Source organism: Oncorhynchus clarkii, chromosome 3 (genome assembly GCF_045791955.1).
Source record: "Oncorhynchus clarkii lewisi isolate Uvic-CL-2024 chromosome 3, UVic_Ocla_1.0, whole genome shotgun sequence".
Taxonomy (NCBI): Eukaryota; Metazoa; Chordata; class Actinopteri; order Salmoniformes; family Salmonidae; genus Oncorhynchus; species Oncorhynchus clarkii.
The window spans coordinates 20,196,906-20,218,839 of NC_092149.1; the positions used below are offsets into that span (position 1 = coordinate 20,196,906).

The 21,934-nt window shown below is 43.4% G+C and overlaps 1 protein-coding gene across 2 annotated transcripts; it reads left to right on the plus strand.

The window, feature by feature from the left end:
• Positions 1–280: 280 nt before the first annotated feature.
• LOC139390650 (protoporphyrinogen oxidase) lies at positions 281–7,957 on the plus strand. 2 transcript variants are annotated; one of them, XM_071137921.1, is made up of 13 exons: positions 281–389; positions 1,950–2,057; positions 2,213–2,347; positions 2,465–2,580; positions 2,719–2,851; positions 2,942–3,086; positions 3,215–3,408; positions 4,011–4,071; positions 4,212–4,330; positions 4,435–4,548; positions 5,379–5,528; positions 6,521–6,563; positions 6,723–7,957. In XM_071137921.1, the coding sequence occupies exons 2-13, from the start codon at positions 1,971–1,973 to the stop codon at positions 6,854–6,856; spliced, it is 1,431 nt and encodes a 476-aa protein (XP_070994022.1). In that variant the 5' UTR covers positions 281–389; positions 1,950–1,970; the 3' UTR covers positions 6,857–7,957. The 2 variants fall into 2 exon arrangements, with proteins under 2 accessions (XP_070994022.1, XP_070994029.1); XM_071137928.1 differs by lacking the exon at positions 6,723–7,957 and having other exon boundaries at positions 6,284–6,563.
• The last annotated feature ends 13,977 nt before the right edge of the window (positions 7,958–21,934 follow it).

Here is a 21,934-nt window from a genome sequence, read left to right on the forward strand (position 1 = left end):
GAATTTCTCACAAATACAATACAAATGTACAAATAATCATTGTATGGTAAAGTTGTATCCAGTTTATGAAGTTATGGGTCATTGTGGTTTTAAGCAAATAAAAATAAATACATTAAATACAATTACCGGTATTCAAATGAGTCATTGTATTTATGAACGGTTATGAACTCCACATAGCAATACAAGAAAGCAGCCATGTTGTAAGTGCTTTCCCATACACTAGATGGCAGCCATACAGAAAACAGAAAGAACAAGCAAAGGATTTCCAGCAAAAAAGACGAAATCGGTGATTGTAATTGGTTGTTCAAAGCAGCGACGAAGTCCTCTGTCATCAACGTTATGTCACGGAGGTTCATATGAGTCGTGACTCCAACTTTAGACCGCAAAAGGTAAATTCTAGACATTTCTACATTTATTCCAATAAGCATATCGATATGTCTGTTTACCTCTCGTGAAGTTGTGCCTTCCTTTGCAACGTATGCTACACTTTTTCCCCAGTTGTGTTGCTTGCTAACCGGCTAACAACGTTTACTGTTATTTTGAATGCATTGGATAACACCTGACAACAGGTGTTGTGAGCGAAGACTCCTTCAAAACAACTAACGTTACTTTGTTGAATTAGATATGTTGCCGGTGTATTGTCATTTACAGTAAAACTGCACACAACCGAATGACTGCTTTTGGCCCCTAGTGGAATTTGGCATCATGCCTTTGCACGTTCACTGGCCTTACTTACCAACTAGAGAAATAGCTAGAAAATCAACCTTTGTCACATACGCCGAATACAAGTGTAGACCTTACCGTGAAATGCTTACTTACAAGCCCTTAACCAACAGTGCAGTTCAAAAAGAGTTTAAAAAAAATATTTACCAAATAAACTAAAGTAAAACATTATTTTAAAAAGTGTTCACAATAAAAAAGATAATCTTCAAGCTAGCTGTATTTAGGCTATTGCTGTATCCAGCTACTGCTAGACATATGCTCAACTGTTTCCCGAGTGAAAACTGTCACTGACTGTACAAGAAAGTATTTATTTCAATAGTACATTTCTCTTGTCTCTCTGAGTCTCCAGACAGCAGATTAAAAGGGACTGTCATTATGTCATCTTATCAGGGGCCACCACCCAGACCCAACCCTCCTTCTCCACTCAGATTAGTGGGAGACATAGGCTACAACTCTCTGTCAGTCATCTGTTTGATGAGTGAGAGACACCGTCATATTGTTTTAGTAACGGGCCCTTGTAGCTAACTAAACTCAACTCCGTGGTGAAGGAAGTTTCTGATTATCTCCACCAATGGAGTTGAGCAGGGACCAGGCTTTGTGGAAGTCAGTCACTGACTACATCGATTCGGCCAAAAATTTAAATTATGAAACACTTACCTTGTACCTATGTTTGTCCTCTGTAGTTGGGTGCCTTTGTCCATACTTTTTACCAAAACGTTTGTCAAATACAACCACTGACCATTTCCACATTTTCTATTGTTCAAAGATTGCTCTAAAACGTACATTATCCTGCTTAATCTGAGATTCAATTGGCACATGACATACCATTTTAGAGCAACAGAAAATAGGAAACGGTTGGTGGTTACAGAGGACAAACATAGGTACACGGTATGTGTTTAACAATTACACTTTTTAGAAGTATTGACCTTGAGCGAATCGATGTAGTCATAGCTGAATTCCACAAACCCTTGTCACTGCATCACCCTGTGGGGAAGCTCATCTTCAAAAACACTTCCTCATGGGGTCAAGTAGGCTTGGCCAGGCCACTTGACAGTTACCGGTCTAATAGTGTGCAGCTGTCCTTGTTTCCCCCTTCGTTAACCAAAGCCAAGCTTGGTCCCTTCACTGAAGTTTCTACTAACATGACTTGGCTTGCTCAGTTGCTCTTAATGCCATTTGTCTGGTACAGAATAGACACTACAGCCCTGTTCTGTCCCATTGCACAGAGCTGGGCATCGTAGGGTTAAATGCAGAAGACAGTGGCTGTCCTGGGAGGGGGGATCGGGGGCTTGTCAGCCTGCTTCCACCTCAGCAAGAGCCCCCAGGTCTCCAAGGTAAATATCATTACCACAACTATCTCCACATATGCTGCATGCAGGTAGACTACATCTGTACTGTAAGGCCAAACATACTGTAATTTAGCTGTTATTACACTATTGTGAGATGCCTACTAGGCCCTGCACAGGTACAACATTGTCTGTCTGTGTAGATAGTCCTGCTGGAGAGGGCTGGACGGTTCGGAGGCTGGCTAAGCTCAACTCGTAGGGAGGATGGAGCTGTGTTTGAACATGGACCCAGAGGGATTCGACCTGCAGGAGCCGTGGGACGAAACACACTCAACATGGTAGGCACTGTGGTGTGTGTGTGTGTGTGTGTGTGTGTGTGTGTGTGTGTGTGTGTGTGTGTGTGTGTGTGTGTGTGTGTGAGAGAGTAGGTAAAAATCGAAGTCTGTTTTCTACAGGTGGAAGAGTTGGGGCTGGAGAGCGAGGTCCTCCCAGTCACCTATGATCACGTGGCCTCTAAGAACCGTTACCTCTACGTGGGAGGCCAGCTACACAAGATGCCTTCTGGCTTAGGGTAAGGGGGGGTAAGGATGAGTGATAAAATAGTACCATGTTAGACACAAACAGCTATGTTCATGCATTCACAACATGGTGAAATGAATCAACTGTAGGTAGTCCGTCACCCTCTGTCCCTCTCTCTCCCTCCATCCAGTGGAGTAGTGCGTACAGTCCCTCCGTTCTCTCGTCCTCTGGTCCAGAGCGTACTGAAGGAGATACTGATCAGCAGAGGAAAGGAGGAGGATGAGTCTGTTCATTCCTTCGTGTCGAGAAGGCTGGGCACTGAGGTGTGATGGTGTTAAAAAAAAAAACTAAATGATGTCCACACAACTTCCACATCAGTTCAGAGTGACAGTATGCTCCTCTTCTCTCTGCAGCTTGCAGACATTGCCATCGACAGCCTGTGCAGGGGAGTGTTTGCAGGGGACTGCAGGAAGCTGAGTGTGCGCTCTTGTCTCCCACCACTCTACAACGCAGAGAAGGCCAGAGGTTCCATCGTCCTGGGGATGTTGCTGGGCTCAGGTGAGAGAGAGTCCGCCACCACACCGAAGCTACATAGGAATTCTGAGAGTCTAAAAGGTCCCCATAACAGTCATATTGCTGACCTGTCTAAATGAGTAGATGAATAACAAGTGTGACTGTCACCCCAGGCCCTGAACCAGACGTACCCCCCTCTACCCTGGCCAAGAGGGCCGCTCAGGAGAACTGGGCCCAGTGGTCACTGAAGAGGGGCTTACAGAACCTTCCAGAAGCCCTGGAGGAGAGGATGAGGAATGGGGGACGTGTAGAGGTGCACAAAGACACCCCTGTGATGGGGCTAAGTACTAATGGGACTGGCTGGGAGGTGAGACTGCTGGAGACCTGGGGGTTGGGACACATGTGTGTGTACTGCCATTGCACTGGAGTTGTGGCGGTACAGTGGGGCAAAAAAGTATTTAGTCAGCCACCAATTGTGCAAGTTCTCCCACTTAAAAAGATGAGAGAGGCCTGTAATTTTCATCATAGGTACACTTCAACTATGACAGACAAAATGAGGAACAGGTGTCTTTCATACTGATAACAAGTTCAAACAGGTGCCATTAATACAGGTACCGAGTGGAGGACACAGGAGCCTCTTAAAGAAGAAGTTACAGGTCTGTGAGAGCCAGAAATCTTGCTTGTTTGTAGGTGACCAAATACTTATTTTCCACCATAATTTGCAAATAAATTAATAAAAAATCCTACAATGTGATTTTCTGGATTTTTTTTCCTCATTTTGTCTGTCATAGTTGAAGTGTACCTATGATGAAAATTACAGGCCTCTCTCATCTTTTTAAGTGGGAGAACTTGCACAATTGGTGGCTGACTAAATAATTTTTTGCCCCACTGTATATGCATTTTTAAGTTGTTTATTAAATTGAGTAAATGAATCAACTGATGTCTGTGGAATTTATTTTTTTAACAAAGATTCAACTGGAGGTCGGCACCATCAAAGCTGATCATATCATTTCTGCTCTACCCGCAAAAGGTAAATTAACTTTTACTAAACTTGACCTCTGAACCTTTTAACTTCAAACAGTGATTCTAAATTCAGTCCCTGCCGTTCTGCCTGTGGACCTGGAAGCCTGTGTGGTGTTGGTCTTCAGTTGTGAGTGTGTTTTGTTTTAGCTCTGGCCTCAGCACTGCCCTCTGCTGCACAGCCCCTGTCACAGCAGCTACTGGAGATCGCCACAGTGACCGTTGCCGTGGTAAACCTGGAGTACGAGGGTTCCGTCCTGCCTGTCACTGTGAGAACACTCAATGAGAATGAAGCAATTTGTTTTAGAAGATTCTCTGTTATTTTGTATGGGAATGCGTGTGTGTATCTGAGTGTTGTCTTGTGTGGCCTCAGGGCTTTGGCCACCTGGTGCCATCCTCAGAAGACAGAGGTCTCCTAGGGGTGGTCTATGACTCTGTGCCCTTCCCCCAGCACAACCGCACTGGAGGACACACCACCAGACTAACAGTAAGAGACACACAATATATATGTACTATATTCTCTCTCATACACAAACAATTACATAATGTGTGTGTTATAGGCCTTGCAAGAATACTTTCCTATGTTAATAATGCACAGCATGGCAGGGACCAACCTACCATGTATAAACCAAAGTGGAACCCATCAAGATATACAGGATTACGCTCAGTGTAAATGATTCATGCTTTAGACGTGATGATGACAGATCCCCATTGCCCTTACACAGTCCAGCCCCATCCTCATTTAGGCTTATTGGGTCATGTCACAGGGAGGTTGTGCAGGGAGTTTCTGTTTGGAATACCCTGGTGTGGAAGACATACTGTAAACTAACTGCAAATAGCCTCTGGTGGCATGTAACTTGACTTCTACAACATATGTCACTCCATTATTGATGTTCCTCCTCACCTTCTTAAGACATTATTTGTTTACTGGGCAGATGCCTGTTTCTCTAGACACGTCAGTTTATGCAAACAGACAAGCTGCTGGCCAAGGCAAATATGGTGCAGCCATCCGTGGGACTTCAACTCAGTAGCCCTGAACAAGGCTGTTGTTGGAATGTAGTTCCATTTCTTCACTGATGGTCTTATAGGTCCTTTAGGACAAAGGATGTTTGATGATTCATTTATTATTAAGATGGCTGGCAGGCAGGCAGACAGACAGTTTTCTAAATCAGGGGTTCCCAAACCCAGTCCTGGGGCCTCCCCTGGGTGTACGCTTTGGTTTTTGCCCTAGCAGTACACAGCTGATTAAAATAACCAACTCATCATCAAGCTTTGATGATTTTAATCCGCTGTGTGTGTACTGTCTGTGTTCCCTAGGTGATGATGGGCGGGGCCTGGTTCCAGGAAGTGTTTGGGAATCCAGAGAAAGTGACTGAGCAGCTCCTCCTGGATAGGGCTACCCAGGCCGTGACATCACACCTGGGCGTTACCACACCACCTATCTGGAGCATTGTTGCATTACTCAAGGTAAGGTGTGTGTGTGTGTGTGTGTGTGTGTGTGTGTGTGTGTGTGTGTTTGTTTCAAGAGACTTGAATCAAAGGCCTCTTGTTCAATTTCATTCATTAACCACTATATATCACAAGAGGTCCTCATTGGGCCCTGGATTCAATTAGTATTCGAACCAACCTACCATGTATAAACAATCTATTCAGTTGAGCTCCACTATCATAACTTAGCCCTGTGCCAGGGGAGCAAGACTGGAGCAAACAGATCAACAAGCCTGTTGATGATCACTATCTCACCAGATAGATGGCTCTTCTCTGTTTCTGTATTGGTCTTTCTCCATCTTTCCTTCTATGGAACTAGATAGGCAGGATGGAGAGAGGCACTGGGATGTTAGATCCTCTTCCCCTACTCCTACACACACATCTTCACAGACACGCACTACCCCAAGTCAGCTACATCAGTATTCATAGTGCTGCGTCTCCCTGATTCTAGCTCAAATCCTGATGTTTCCCTTGCACCAAGTCATTACCCCTGTTGTATGCTCAGATGGTCTTGTCATTTATTTCATCAGCACCAACAAATCCTTTTCCATTTGTGTTATCTCTCTGCGCTCCCATGTCAACCAACAACCAGGCAGCAGAGATAGCAGGAAGTTTTGAGCAAGACAAAGAGTTGAATTTGAATGGTATGGTCTGTATAGATAGACGACGCGATAATCACTTCCGAACTGACATTGTAGAGGAACAAATGTCCTATTTTTTAAATTTGTTGACAGGATGGATTCATCTTTCACTGCTATCTTCCATAAATGTGATCTGAGGGCCTGCTTTCCTGTCCAGTCACTCTTAGTTTTAACGTCCTCCACCATTTGTCGTCTGGTTCCAGGTCTGTATGTGCTTAGCCAACTCCTTGGCATTACGATGATAGTTAAGCGACGGCTTTAGCTCATACAGGTCTGGGATCAGGACAGCTAATATAATTGTTGTCTTAATATGTAATTTATCTTCTCTAGGACTGCATTCCTCAATATTACCTTGGACACTGGAAACGACTTGGTAAGATGAGGACAGTCTTCATTTAATAGATTAGACTTTTGCTTTTGTGCTGGGTATCTCTGATCTCTGTGCCCTGTATCGAAAAATAGGGTTAGTTTTTTTTATATACCTACCTACTGTGAATATCTGTTGATTTGGGCTTGGTTTTTCTATCAACAGAAAATATGAGACAGTACATCAGAGACCACAATCTACCCCTTAGTTTGGCTGGGTCCTCTTATGATGGCGTCTCGGTCAATGATGTCATCTTCAGTGGACGGATGGCAGCAGAGGGCCTTGTGGGAAAAGTCTAACCAGACGTTCAGGTTCCAACCATGGATATAAGCTTATATTGTTAAGAGATCTTGTTTTTTTTCCCCCAATCGCATTGCGTTCTACATTTAGTTTTGGTTTTACACAACTGTATCACCGGCCATGATTGGGAGTCCCATAGGGCGGCGCACAATTGGCCCAGCGTCGTCCGGGTTTGGCCGTCATTGTAAATAAGAATTTGTTCTTAACTGACTTGCCTAGTTAAATAAAGGTTAAATAAAAATACTAATAAAATGTACATACAACTTACTAGTCACCCTCTGCATTTAAGCCCTCTGCAAAGGGATGTCATTTTCACGCAATATCCTTGATTTATAAGCAGCATATTTACGAAGTTTTCCATTTCTATCTCATTTCGACAAAGTACAGCTTGAACCTCGAGATGATTCTATCAGAAACAAAACTCTGTCTGAGACATCACCACTAGCCTGGAAATCACAGGTAACCCACAGAACAGTTCTCGTTCTTATAAAATATTGTTTTTGAAATAAAGGGCTGAATGAAGTCATATGTAGTCACTACGTAAAAGGGAACCACAATCTGAACTGTTTTAGGGTGATCTGTCCCCATAAACTTACTTCAAGGATTTCATTTTCAGAATGTAGATGTAACATTTTAAATTCAGGATGAGATTTCATCTTTTAGTTATGGTGCCTTTTTGCTAACAGAAATCACCACCCCTTCATGAATGTACAGGCATATTTGATGTGGGAGACATGTAAATGATGTGATAATCAGTGGTGTGTATATCCCTACTCTAACTGTACTTTGCAGCCATCTATTTTTTACCCTATCCTCTCTGAATATAGCAGACAAAAATCTATTATTAATATTATGGTAAAGTGTGTGCGCTGATGTTTCATCACCGTGGTAACAGAACCACACACACTGATGTGATGATCTCGATATGGTGATCTATCATGTATTTGGAATCTAATTACCATAAAGGAAACTTTTAATTTATAGAGTGCACGTACAGTGGCAAGTGGATGGCTTGATAATGTATTTTTATACACATTTGTTAAATGAAACTTTATTATTTGGAGAATGTTGCAGAGCAATAAATATGATGCTTTATCATCTTTTTGTCTATGTCATGGACTGTCTTAGTGAAGGTCAAAGTGTTTGTTTAAAAAAAAAGAAGATATTTTTTGACTTGCTTTAGGTCCTTTTCAACTGACATTGAATACCAATATATTTTACTGCCCATAGCCAGAGTCAGAGGAATGATCCTGCAGAGAAACAGCTTTACAACACTGAGCTGATGACAGATTTAGGCCACAAGTCACTTCCCTCTGTGATCTACTTCACAGAATGAAATAAGAAAGCAACTTGAGGCCTTGAAAGTCAGTCGCATAAACGAGAGAGCAAGCAGGAGAGAGAGAGAGAGCTTTTGTCACTGCTGCCTCTCCTTAAAGCTATCTTACGGACAGTTTAGATACCAAATTTATGGCGAGTCGAACTGAATAGAAATTAAGAGCGGCCTGGCACGGTGAAGAGCTTTGCTTGACATACTAATTGGTTTTATACAACCGCTCTCAACACTGGAGCAGACTTCCTCGTTAGTTTGGGGTAGAATTCAGGCATAACTGTGGCCTCTCACAGAAGTCCTCCACCTTTTTTTTTTTTTTTTTTTTTTTTTTTTTTACCTTTATTTAACCAGGCAAGTCAGTTAAGAACAAATTCTTATTTTCAATGACGGCCTGGGAACAGTGGGTTAACTGCCTGTTCAGGGGCAGAACGACAGATTTGTACCTTGTCAGCTCGGGGGTTTGAACTCACAACCTTCCGGTTACTAGTCCGACGCTCTAACCACTAGGCTACCCTGCCGCCGCACCTGCGAATCCAATACCATTATTTTTTCCCGTTGTGGGTGTGGTTCTAAACTATTGGGAAGTCGGAAATCTCTGACTTCCGACTTGAGTGCGTTCAAGACAATTGTGAACCCCCCTCCCCAAAAAAACGGGCTCCGACTTCGAAAATCATTTCGGAAACTCTGGCGTCTTTATAGAACTCCCGACATTTCGACCCGAAGATCACTAACGTCATGATTTGACCTCGTTTTTTAAATTGAGTTCTCACCTTTCGATCTTTCTCACCAAGGCCAATCACATCGCACCGAATGTGGATCTAGCGTTCGTCTGCCGATCGTTCAGCACGCTGTAGACGTCTGAATGCTGACATTTTTCACGCGATTCTATGTATAAAAATCGGTGCTCAAATTACATTCTGAGGTGCTAAGTACTCTCGGCCAGCAAAGCTATTGGTGTGTCTAGGCTGATGCCCCAATGAATCAGTATTTATTGTACTCAAGTCATTATTCTTCCAATTCTACTTTGTTGAACAACAATGATATATGAGTGTTCTTCTTGTAGCAGTAATAATGCATTTTAATAATGCCATTTAAATTATTGTATTTGATGATTATTGATAATTGGGTGATGGAAGGCCTTTGCTGCTATAACTGCCAAACTCTTCTGGGAAGGCTTTCCACTAGATGTTGAAACATTGCTGCGGGGACTTGATTCCATTCATCCACAAGAGCATTAGTGAGGTCGGGTACTGCTGTTGGGCGATTAGGCTTGGCTCGCAGTTGGCGTTCCAATTCATCCCAAAGGTGTTCGATGGAGTTTAGGTCAGGGCTCTGTGCAGGTCAGTCAAGTTCTTCCTCACCGATCATGACAAACCATTTCCATTTGGACCTCGCTCTGGGCATGAGGGCATTGTCATGCAACAAAATTGGAACCACAGAATCGTCTAGAATGTCATTGTATGCTAGCCCTAGACCATTATTCCTCCTCCACCAAACTTTACAGTTGGCACTGCATTGGGGAAGGTAGCTTCCAGAGGCAGTTTGAAACTCGATAGTGAGTGTTGCAACAAAGGACAGACGATTTTTACGAGCTTCAGTACTCGGGAGTCCCGTTCTGTGAGCTTGTGTAGCTTACCACTTTGCAGCTGAGACGACGTTGCACCTAGACGTTTCCACTTCACAAGAACAGCATTTACAGTTTACCGGGGCAGCTCTAGTAGGGCAGAAATTTGATGAACTGACTTGTTGGAAAGGTGGCATCCTGTTGTATGACGGTGCCACGTTGAAAGTCACTGAGCTCTTCTGTAAGGTCATTCTTCTGCCAGTGTTTGTCTATGGAGATCGCATGGCTGTGTGCTCAATTTTATGCACCTGTCATACCCAAATTTACTAATTTGAAGGGGTGTCCACATACGTGTGTGTGTGTGTGTGTGTGTGTGTGTGTGTATATATATATACAGTTGAAGTCAGAAGTTTACATACACCGTTGCCAAATAGATTTAAACTCATTTTTTCACAATTCCTGACATTTAAACCTAGTACAAATTCCCTGTCTTAGGTCAATTAGGATCACCACTTTATTTTAAGAATGTGAAATGTCAGAATAATAGTAGAGAATTATTTATTTCAGCTTTTATTTCTTTCAACACATTCCCAGTGGATCAGAAGTTTACATACACTCAATTAGTATTTTGTAGCATTGCCTTTAAATTGTTTAACTTAGGTGAAACGTTTCTGGTAGCCTTCCACAAGCTTCCCACAATAAGTTGTGTGAAATTTGTCCCATTCCTCCTGACAGAGCTAGTGTAACTGAGTCAGGTTTGAGGCCTTCTTGCTTGCACACACTTTTTCAGTTCTGCCCACATATTTTCTATAGGATTGAGGTCAGGGCTTTGTGATGTCCACTCCAATACCTTGACTTTGTTGTCCTTAAGCCATTTTGCCACAACTTTGGAAGTATGCTTGGGGTCATTGTCCATTTGGAAGACCCATTTGCGACTAAACTTTAACTTCCTGACTGATGTCTTGAGATGTTGCTTCAATATATCCATATAATTTTCCTCCCTCATGATGCCATCTATTTTGTAAAGTGCACCAGTCCCTCCAGCAGAAAAGCACACCCATAACATGATGCTGAAACCTCCGTGCTTCACGGTTGGGATGATGTTCTTCGACTTGCAAGCCTCTCCCTTTTTCCTCCAAACATAACGATGGTCATTATGGCCAAACAGTTCTATTTTTGTTTCATCAGACCAGAGGACTTTTCTCCAAAAAGTACGATCTTTGTCCCCATGTGCAGTTGCAAACCATAGTCTGTTTTTTTTTATGGCGGTTTTGGAACAGTGGCTTCTTCCTTGCTGAGCGGCCTTTCAGGTTATGTCGATATAGGACTCGTTTTACTGTGGCTATAGATACTTTTGTACCTTTTTCCTCCAGCATCTTCACAGGGTCCTTTGTTGTTGTTCGGGGATTGATTTGCAGTTTTCGCACCAAAGTACATTCATCTCGAGGAGACAGAACGTGTCTCCTTCCTGAGCGGTATGGCGGCTGTGTGGTCCCATGGTGTTTATACTTGCGTGCTATTGTTTGTACAGATGAACGTGGTACCTTCAGGCATTTGGAAATTGCTCCTAAGGATGAACCAGAGATCTACAAAAAAAATTCTGAGGTCTTGGCTGAATTCTTTTGATGTTCCTATGATGTCAAGCAAATAGGCACTGAGTTTGAAGGTAGGCCTTGAAATACATCCACAGGTACACCTCAAATTGACTCAGATTATGTTAATTAACCTATCAGAAGCTTCTAAATCCATGACATCATTTTCTGGAATTTTCCAAGCTTTTTAAAGGCAGTCAACTTCGTGTGTTTAAACTTTTGACCCACTGGAATTGTGATACAGTGAATTATAAGTGAAATAATCTGTCTGTAAACAACTGTTGGAAAGCTTACTTGTGTCATGCACAAAGTAGATGTCCTACCTGACTTGCCAAAACTTTAGTTTGTTAACAAGAAATTTGTGGAGTGGTTGAAAAACAAAACAAGTTTTAATGACTCCAACCTAAGTGTATGTAAACAGGTCAGTGACACAATTTTCCAGTTCAATAATTCCTGCTTGTTTATCATCCCCGGGGCGCTGGCTTCTGAATGAAAACAGACAAGCATATTGCCACAGACGATTCACTGTTGGAATGTGACATGGCGGCGCATCTATCTTCAGAGCTCGTGCTGCTAGGTGACCTGAACTGTGACATGCTTAACACCCCGGCCATCCTACAATCTAAGCTTGATGCCCTCAATCTCACACAAATTATCAATGAACCTACCACGTACAACCCCAAAGCCGTAAACACGGGCACCCTCATAGATATCATCCTAACCAACTTGCCCTCTAAATACACCTCTGCTGTTTTCAACCAAAATCTCAGTGATCATTGCCTGCATCCGTAATGGGTCAGCGGTCAAACGACCTCCACTCTAATCACTATCAAACGCTCCCTGAAACACTTCAGCGAGCAGGCCTTTCTAATCGACCTGGCCTGGGTATCCTGGAAGGATATTGACCTCATCCCGTCAGTAGAGGATGCCTGGTTATTCTTTAAAAGTGCCTTCCTCACCATCTTAAATAATCATGCCTCATTCAAAACATTTAAAACCAGGAACCAATATAGCCCTTGGTTCTCTACAGACCTGACTGCCCTTTCCCAACACAAAAAAATCCTGTGGCGTTCTGCATTAGCATCGAACAGCCCCCGTGAAATGCAACTTTTTAGGGAAGTTAGAAACCAATATACACAGGCAATTAGAAAAGCCAAGGCTAGCTTTTTCAAGCTGAAATTTGCTTCCTGCAACACAAACTCAAAAAAGTTCTGGGACACTGTAAAGTCCATGGAGAATAAGAGCACCTCCTCCCAGCTGCACACTGCACTGAGGATAGGAAACTCTGTCACCACCAATAAATCCACTATAATTGAGAATTTCAATAAGCATTTTTCTACGGCTGGCCATGCTTTCCACCTGGCTACCCCTACCCCGGTCAACAGCACTGCACCCCCCCACAGCAACTCGCCCAATCCTTCCCCATTTCTCCTTCTCCCAAAGGGAGATGTTAATGTTAATTAATGTTTTCATTAATTAGGCGCTAACCCTCTATCTTCTGAGGCGTTGGCTAAATGAGCAAAATGTAATGGTCTACTCTCTCTCCTCTGTGACTGTCAATCAAATATGTATCCTTTCACTTTTACTGACTATATTCCCTTACTGTATCTCAATGAGAGAGATTTATACTGTATATTTACGATTTCTTTACTAAAGCCTGTTGTAACACATTCTGCATTATGAGAGAATCATTGACTTTCTGTGGGAGTGGAAAACAAATTAAGATTGTCATCACGCTGTTAATTCTGACTCCCCACGTGAAGGTGAACATTTGAAATGTACTGCCTTTATCCAAAATGAGTTTTCCTTCCCTTTTATTTAGAATACAAATATTGATAGCAGATGGCCAATGTTGTCGACCTCCTGGTTATTGCACTCGAGTTGGTATTAATATCGTTGTGAAGTCTTCGTAGGTGATTGATAGCTGGTGTATTTGCACTGTGATCCTATGAAAGTCAAAGGTCATAAAACGGTCCTCAGGTGTTGTGTACTTAAGATTATCTGAGTACTACAGTAATTATGGCTGCAAAAATATTTGCAGCTGCCACACTGGAAAGGGGAGATGTATTGCATTATATAATATGGTGGTGTGAACCATAACACATTTTTGTAAAGCTGATAATCCAGATGGTTTAGCTTTCTGAGTGGTTTGATTTCCATTTTGGCTGCTGCTTTTCTGTTAGCTCGAGGTTGTATTGTATTTCCCATTCAATCAGAACTGTCTAAGAGACACATCAGTGCTGTAAACTGTAAATGGCCATTTGTGTGGAGCCTTGTTTTCAGCTGAGCCAACTCTCTCTGCAGGTCTCCTAGGACGATTCAGTTGGACTAGTTTGTCAGTGCCCTGGACAGCCAGTTTATCTGGGCTTCCCCTCATAACCCACCCTTTCTATTTCAGTCGGACCAACACTATACAATGATCTCTGCTCTGCTGCAGTACACCGAGTCTGTCAGGCCACACCATGGACAGGAGAGGAGAGAGAGAGAGAACTCTCCCTCTGAGCCTCATTAGGGCTAGATTATGTAAAATACAGGGGAGCTAACTGCTTCACTGCAGCCGAGCCTGATTGCTGGAAGAAGAAAAGGGCCCCAGCAGTACTAGAGTGGATATGGTCTGCAGTGCAGCACATGAGATGAAGTTTCTCAGCAATTAAAACCAAAGACAATGTCCCACTCCTTTGAAATGCGGCTAAGAGGTTACCTTTTCCACATTTCCTTACCATCTTATCTATGTTGCGATGGCAAGTAGCCTAGTGATTAGAGCATTGGATTTGGAACCGAAAGGTTGCAAGATCGAATCCCCGAGCTAACAAGGTAAAAATCTGTCGTTCTGCCCCTGAACAAGGCAGTTAACCCACAGTTCCTAGGCCGTAATTGAAAATAAGAATTTGTTCTTAACTGACTTGCCTAGTTAAATAAAGGTAAAATAAATTAAAAAAAATGTTTAACATGCAATCAAGACAGAGGTAAGTAGATGGAGCATTCCCACTCGGCCCACACTGGTTGTTTCAATATCAATCAAATTTTAAACAAATGTATTTATAAATCCCTTCTTACATCAGCTGATGTCATAAAGTGCTATACAGAAACCCAGCCTAAAACCCCAAACAGCAAGCAATTGAATTGACGTTTGTGCTCAGTGGGTTGTGACGGTTGTAAATGTATCTAGGCGCTAGGCTCATCAACATCACCCTCAAACCGCTGTTGAGTGCTGTTGGGCTGTGTGTTTAGTGGGGTTATACACTGCTCAAAAAATAAAGGGAACACTTAAACAACACAATGTAACTCCAAGTCAATCACACTTCTGTGAAATCAAACTGTCCACTTAGGAAGCAACACTGATTGACAATAAATTTCACATGCTGTTGTGCAAATAAAATAGACAACAGGTGGAAATTATAGGCAATTAGCAAGACACCCCCAATAAAGGAGTGGTTCTGCAGGTGATAACCACAGACCACTTCTCAGTTCCTATGCTTCCTGGCTGATGTTTTGGTCACTTTTGAATGCTGACGGTGCTTTCACTCTAGTGGTAACATGAGACGGAGTCTACAACCCACACAAGTGGCTCAGGTAGTGCAGCTCATCCAGGATGTCACATCAATGCGAGCTGTGGCAAGAAGGTTTGCTGTGTCTGTCAGCATAGTGTCCAGAGCATGGAGGCGCTACCAGGAGACAGGCTAGTACATCAGGAGATGTGGAGGAGGCCGTAGGAGGGCAACAATCCAGCAGCAGGACCGCTACCTCCGCCTTTGTGCAAGGAGGAGCAGGAGGAGCACTGCCAGAGCCCTGCAAAATGACTTCCAGCAGGCCACAAATGTGCATGTGTCTGCTCAAACGGTCAGAAACAGACTCCATGAGGGTGGTATGAGGGCCCGACGTCCACAGGTGGGGGTTGTGCTTACAGCCCAACACCGTGCAGGACGTTTGGCATTTGCCAGAGAACACCAAGATTGGCAAGTTCGCCACTGGCGCCCTGTGCTCTTCACAGATGAAAGCAGGTTCACACTGAGCACATGTGACAGACGTGACAGTCTGGAGACGCCGTGGAGAACGTTCTGCTGCCTGCAACATCCTCCAGCATGACCGGTTTGGCGGCGGGTCAGTCAGTCATGGTGTGGGGTGGCATTTCTTTGGGGGGCCGCACAGCCCTCCATGTGCTCGCCAGAGGTAGCCTGACTGCCATTAGGTACCGAGATGAGATACTCAGACCCCTTGTGAGACCATATGCTGGTGTGGTTGGCCCTGGGTTCCTCCTAATGCAAGACAATGCTAGACCTCATGTGGCTGGAGTGTGTCAGCAGTTCCTGCAAGAGGAAGGCATTGATGCTATGGACTGGCCCACCCGTTCCCCAGACCTGAACCCAATTGAGCACATCTGGGACATCATGTCTCGCTCTATCCACCAACGCCACGTTGCACCACAGACTGTCCAGGAGTTGGCGGATGCTTTAGTCGAGGTCTGGGAGGAGATCCCTCAAGAGACCATCCGCCACCTCATCAGGAGTATGCCCAGGCATGGTAGGGAGGTCATACAGGCACGTGGAGGCCACACACACTACTGAGCCTCATTTTGACTTGTTTTAAGGACATTACATCAAAGTTGGATCAGCCTGTAGTGTGGTTTTCCACTTTAATTTTGAGTGTGACTCCAAATCCAGACCTCCATGGGTTGATAAATTTGATTTCCATTGATAATTTTTGTGTGATTTTGTTGAATGTCAGCACATTCAACTATGTAAAGAAAAAAGTATTTAATAAGAATATTTCATTCATTCAGATCTAGGATGTGTTATAGGATGTGTTATTTTAGTGTTCCCTTTATTTTTTTGAGCAGTGTATATCACTCTCCCTGTTTCCTTTCATGTTAGGGATCATATTAACACACTTATTACCACTGCATGCAATTACCCGGCCGTCTGCGAGGAACATAAAAAAAACACAGCTGTCGAGTTTGCAGCCAACCTCTTCATAAACATGATCCACAGGAGTCTAATTAATCAGCTAATTGCACTATCTCTGTCAGAGAGAGAGGTGCCATTCATGTGTGACAATCTTTCTGCTTTTTACCCAAGCTGCCTACACTCACTCTGGTAGATCTGAAATAATAATGGATTGCCCTCATCTTTAAAGCGTGGTTTTACATCCTGTTAATGAATGTATTATCATCACCCTTCACCCGCTCATCCAGCGCCCCTCCCACCACGCATTACTAATGGTCCTGAATCATTACTCCTTTTTCCCTCCTCCTCCACTCATCTTCTCCACTCACCTTATCTATCTTTTAGAGGCCGTAAGTGACTGATGGAAAGGGAGACTAATTGAAGGGATAGACATTCGGGATGTTTCCCTGGGTATTCAGAGGGGAATATGGGGAAAAGATATGGACAGTTTCAATGAGACGGCCTACCACTCACCCTAGCCAACAGCCCCCATTAGGACTCATGGAGTTTAACACTGGTGTGGAGGTGAAGACCGTGATACCATACATTACTAACTCACTATCTCTCCTGTATGTCCTTTGAATCAGGATTCTGCCTGTAAGAGGGTCTATTGTGTGTGTGTGTGGCAGCGGTACTCAAGTACTATTTGAGAAGGTCGGGTCACACAAATGTCCTAAGTGGCAAAGATCCGAATGGATAGTAATTTATCAGCATAGTAACAAGCCCCCACCTCACAACCCATGCAACCTCAAATTGTTCACACCCACTTGTTGGCATAGAGAAAATGTTGCCGTTTAAAAGCACATTTCCTGCAATTCTACACATTTTGCCATTCCTTATGTGTGTTCATATACCAGGAGTCGAAGCTCAACTGAGTTCCCCAAAAAAAGACAAAAGTGTCCGCAGTCCACCTGTTGAGCATGGCTGTAATGGTCTTCATGTAAGACTCCATGGACTGTAGAGTAGTGCTTTTAACAGCCATATAATAACTCCAGCCGTGTGGTTGGAATATAGGAGCAGCTAGGACATCAATAGCAGGCATTATAGTTAATGAATGGTGTATGTTTCTCACTTTAAATGAATCCTGAGACCCTGAGTATCCTACGTAATGCTGCTGTGGTAATCTTGCTCCACACCGTACCAAATGGATACTGTACTGAGTGTACAAAATATTAGGAACACCGTCCTAATATTGAGTTGCACCCCATTTTGCCCTCAGAACAGCCTCAATTTGTCAGGGCATGGACTCTACAAGGTGTCACGAGTTCCACAGGGAAGCTGGCCCATGTTTACTCCAATGCTTCCCACAGTTGTGTCAAGTTGGCTGGATGTCCTTTGGGTGGTGGAACATTCTTGATACACACACAGGAAACTGTTGAGCGTGAAAAACCCAGCAGCGTTACAGTTCTTGACATAATCTAACTGGTGCGCCCGGCACCTACTATCATACGCCGTTCAAAGGCACTTCAATCTTTTGTCTTGCCCATTCACCCTCTGAATGGCACACATACACAATCCATGTCTCAGGGCTTAAAAATATTTTGTTAACCTGTCTCTTTCCCTTCATCTACACTGATTTGAAGTGGATTTAACAAGTGACATCAATAAGGGATCATAGCTTTCACCTTGATTCACCTGGTCAGTCTGTCATGAAAAGAGGTGTTCCTAAATGTTTTGTACACTCGGTGCATATGACTGTGGGAAATGGATTTAGGCATACGCACGCACACACACACACACACACACACACAGGTATACAGACACACAAAGGTGTACGCACAGACACTATGCAGACACACACATGGTATGCTTAATTCCCTGTTGGATCCACCAAATGCTGTAGATTTCATTCTTTTCATTTTGAACTACAGCAGAATTGTTTCAAGTCACCCACTTGAGCACTGCATTATATTACTATGGGATTAAACATTTATTACGTTTTCTTGCAATGTTAACTCAAAAGTCAGAAAAGGTCCAATTTAAATGCTGTTTTGTATTTTCCTCAAACTGGACCATCCCAAACATGACTAATCTACATCAAACAGCCTCTGTGAGTTGAAGCAGTGACTTGCTTTCAAGTCTTTGAAGATATTTCTGAAAATACTCTCCTAAATCTGAAAAACACAGCACAAATGGAGACCAATCATGCACTGGGAATTTATGGAGTGCTTTTAACATGGCTGGTTTTCAGGCATTTAGAAGGACCAAGTGAGACAGACCAGAGGGTAGGAGAATGAGGGGTGGAGAGAGTTGGGAGGTAGTGGTGAAAATCAAATCAAATTTTATTGGTCACATACACATGGTTACCAGATGTTAATGCGAGTGTAACGAAATGCTTATGCTTCTAGTTCCAACAGTGCAGTAATATCTAACAAGTAATCTAACAATTCCACAACAACTACCTAATACACACAAATCTAAAGGGAAGGAATAAGAATATATACATATAAATATATGGATGAGCGATGACCGAGTGGCATAGGCAAGATGCAATAGATGGTATAAGATACAGTATATACATATGAGATGAGTAATGTAAGATATGTAAACATTATTAAACTGGCATTATTTAAAGTGACTAGTGATCCATTTATTCAAGTGGCCAATGATTTGAGTCTATGTAGGCATCAGCCTCTGAGTTAGTGATTTCTGTTTAGCAGTCTGATGACCTTGAGATAGAAGTTGTTTTTCAGTCTCTCGGTCCCAGCTTTGATGAACCTGTATTGACCTTGCCTTCTGGATGGTAGCGGGGTGAACATGCAGTGGTTCAGGTGGTTTGTTGTCCTTGATGATCTTTTTGGCCTTCCTCTGACATCAGGTGTTCTAGGTGTCCTGGAGGGCTGGCAGTTTGCCCCTGGTGATGCGTTGTGCAGACCGCACCACCCTCTGAAGAGCCTTGCAGTTGAGGGCAGTGCAGTTGCCGTACCAGGCGATGATACAGCCTGACAGAATGCTCTCATTGTGCAACTGTAAAAGTTTGTCAGGGTTTTAGGTGACAAGCCTAAAGAATAGGAGAGGGGAGGATAATTGAGCTGTACATCTACTGTACATATCTACTGTATTTGCAGTGTAAAACTAGCTCTCTGGCTTCCTGGAAGAGTTGAAGGTGCTTTAAACCTAGAATCTGCAGTTGAAACAGTAACAAAGCTACCACCGCACCTTGGTTTTGGTAAAAATTGAAGGATGGTCTTGGAGAAGTGTAACCACTCTCAAATTCATAGACGGAGCTATGGATGCAAGGACTGATTAACCATGGTATACAAATCATAGTTTTAACCATGTTTGAGGCTATACAGTGTTAGTTATTTACAAACATTGGAGTAAAAACAAAATTATATTGTAGGTTCTGATGGGGTTCGACAGTTGAACTAAGCTCATGAGGCATGTACAAGTTATATTCTTGAAGAATCAATGGGTATTCAGTATATAATTAATTTAGAAGTCAAAAAATGGATGTAGCAATTAAGGGGCGGCAGGGTAGCCTAGTGGTTAGAGCGTTGGACTAGTAACCGGAAGGTTGCGAGTTCAAACCCCCGAGCTGGCAAGGTACAAATCTGTCGTTCTGCCCCTGAACAGGCAGTTAACCCACTGTTCCCAGGCCGTCATTGAAAATAAGAATTTGTTCTTAACTGACTTGCCTGGTTAAATAAAGGTAAAATAAAAAATAAATAAAAAAGGATTCTAGCTTGAAATGATACAAATAACAGCTGCAGAGTGAGCAGGAGAACAGAGAGAGGAGAGGGGGTGGGAGGATGGGACAGTGGAACTCAGTTTGAGGTCAGTGCTGTAGTGATAACATATCACTACAAGGTTGTCATGGAAGGTAAATCAATGGTATACTAGAGCCTATTGTAAGACTATTTGTGTCTGGGACATTCGTGTTCCAAGGGAAGTTTGTCTGTGTTGCTAGTACCAATACTTTTTTGCAGAGCAATATACTGTGTTTCTCTATACATGGCTCTAAAGTTTTTGGTATTTGATGTTGTCACTGCCATAGTTAATTTTGTGCGGCACTGTTGACATTAGTTATTTAATTCAAACACTCTGACTCTCTCTCTCGCTCCCTCCCCCCTTCTCTTTCTCTCTTTCTCTCTCCCTCTCATCTCTATTGCACTGCTCTGTCCTGCCCCGCCTGTCTTCTGTTCATCTTGTCTTTTCCTCCCCTCCTCTTCCCCCTTTCACTCTGTAATTTTAAAGGTGCAATTCCACACACACACCAGCGCTGGCAAGATTTCTTCCCATTCATTACTGACCAAAGTGTTCTCCCCTCACAACGCAACTTTGCAGATTAGATAATGCATGAACTACCTCAAGACAAGTTCTTTCAACACTCATCATCCCTTTAGGAAAAGGAACAGATGCTAATGCTTAGTGGAAGGAGATGGATGAAATGAGACCAAGGGTATTCTCAACATGGAACTCTGAAAGTGTAGGTCTTAAGTCAAACAAAAACAAAAATGTGTAGCATGTCACAACAAGAAGAAGAAGATTGGCCAGCTGTGCCACCAGACTCTGGGTTCGCGCCCAGGCTCTGTTGTAACCGGCCGCGACCGGGAGGTCCGTGGGCGACGCACAATTGGCCTAGTGTCGTCCGGGTTAGGAAGGGGTTGGCCGGTAGGGATATCCTTGTCTCATTGCGCACCAGCGACTCCTGTGGCGGGCCGGGCACAGTGTGCGCTAACGAAGGTTGCCAGGTGCACGGTGTTTCCTCCGACACATTGGTGCGGCTGGCTTCCGGGTTGGATGCGCGCTGTGTTAAGAAGCAGTGCGGCTTGGTTTGGTTGTGTATCGGAGGACGCAAGACTTTCAACCTTAGTCTCTCCCGAGCCCGTACGAGAGTTGTAGCGATGAGACAAGATAGTAGCTACTAAAAACAATTGGATACCACGAAATTGGGGAGAAAACGGGGTAAAATTCAACAAAAAAAGAAGAAGAAGAAGATTGGGCAGGGAAAAAAACTGCCTGACTGCACTTCAAGTTCCCAGAAACACCGGCTCCTCTGTGAAATAGAACACAATAATTTTGGAGAAAACTACCAGACTTCATCCTCAATGAACTTGCATGAATGCATCGATGTGCTTGAGATTCTGCAATTAATAATTTCGGATCAAAGCGGTGATGTCACTGTGACATGGTGCCAGAACTTCTGAGGCTGCATCAAAGGCCATCATCCAATAAAACGACGGCTTCATAAAGACAAATTCATCCCTCAAACTTCTTCATTGATTGCCATCTTTCTTCACTCTCTCCCTCTCCCCATCTCTCCCTCTCCCAATTTCTCTGTCTCTCTCATCCTCATGATGTCTCCTCACACTATGGAGCTTCAACCACTGCATATCCTTCACAGGAACCTCCTGGAGGCAGGCACTGTAATAGCCTCATTTCCACCATTTCGGCATTGTACAGTCATTGTGATGGGCAATTTGGTGGTAATTTACGCTGGGCTGTGGCCCCTGAAGGAATCACATTTCACAGTGATGAAGACTGTCTCCAGGATGACTGTGTGCCTCGCTGAGCCGCAGAATGGGCTACCCCCCCCACTTGCATTTTATCAGGGATAATTGGCAGTAGCTAAGGCTTTTCCACTGGCCTTGAAAACAAAGTAGAGCAGAGGGTTATACCTACAGTACTATATGTAGCGTTAGTGT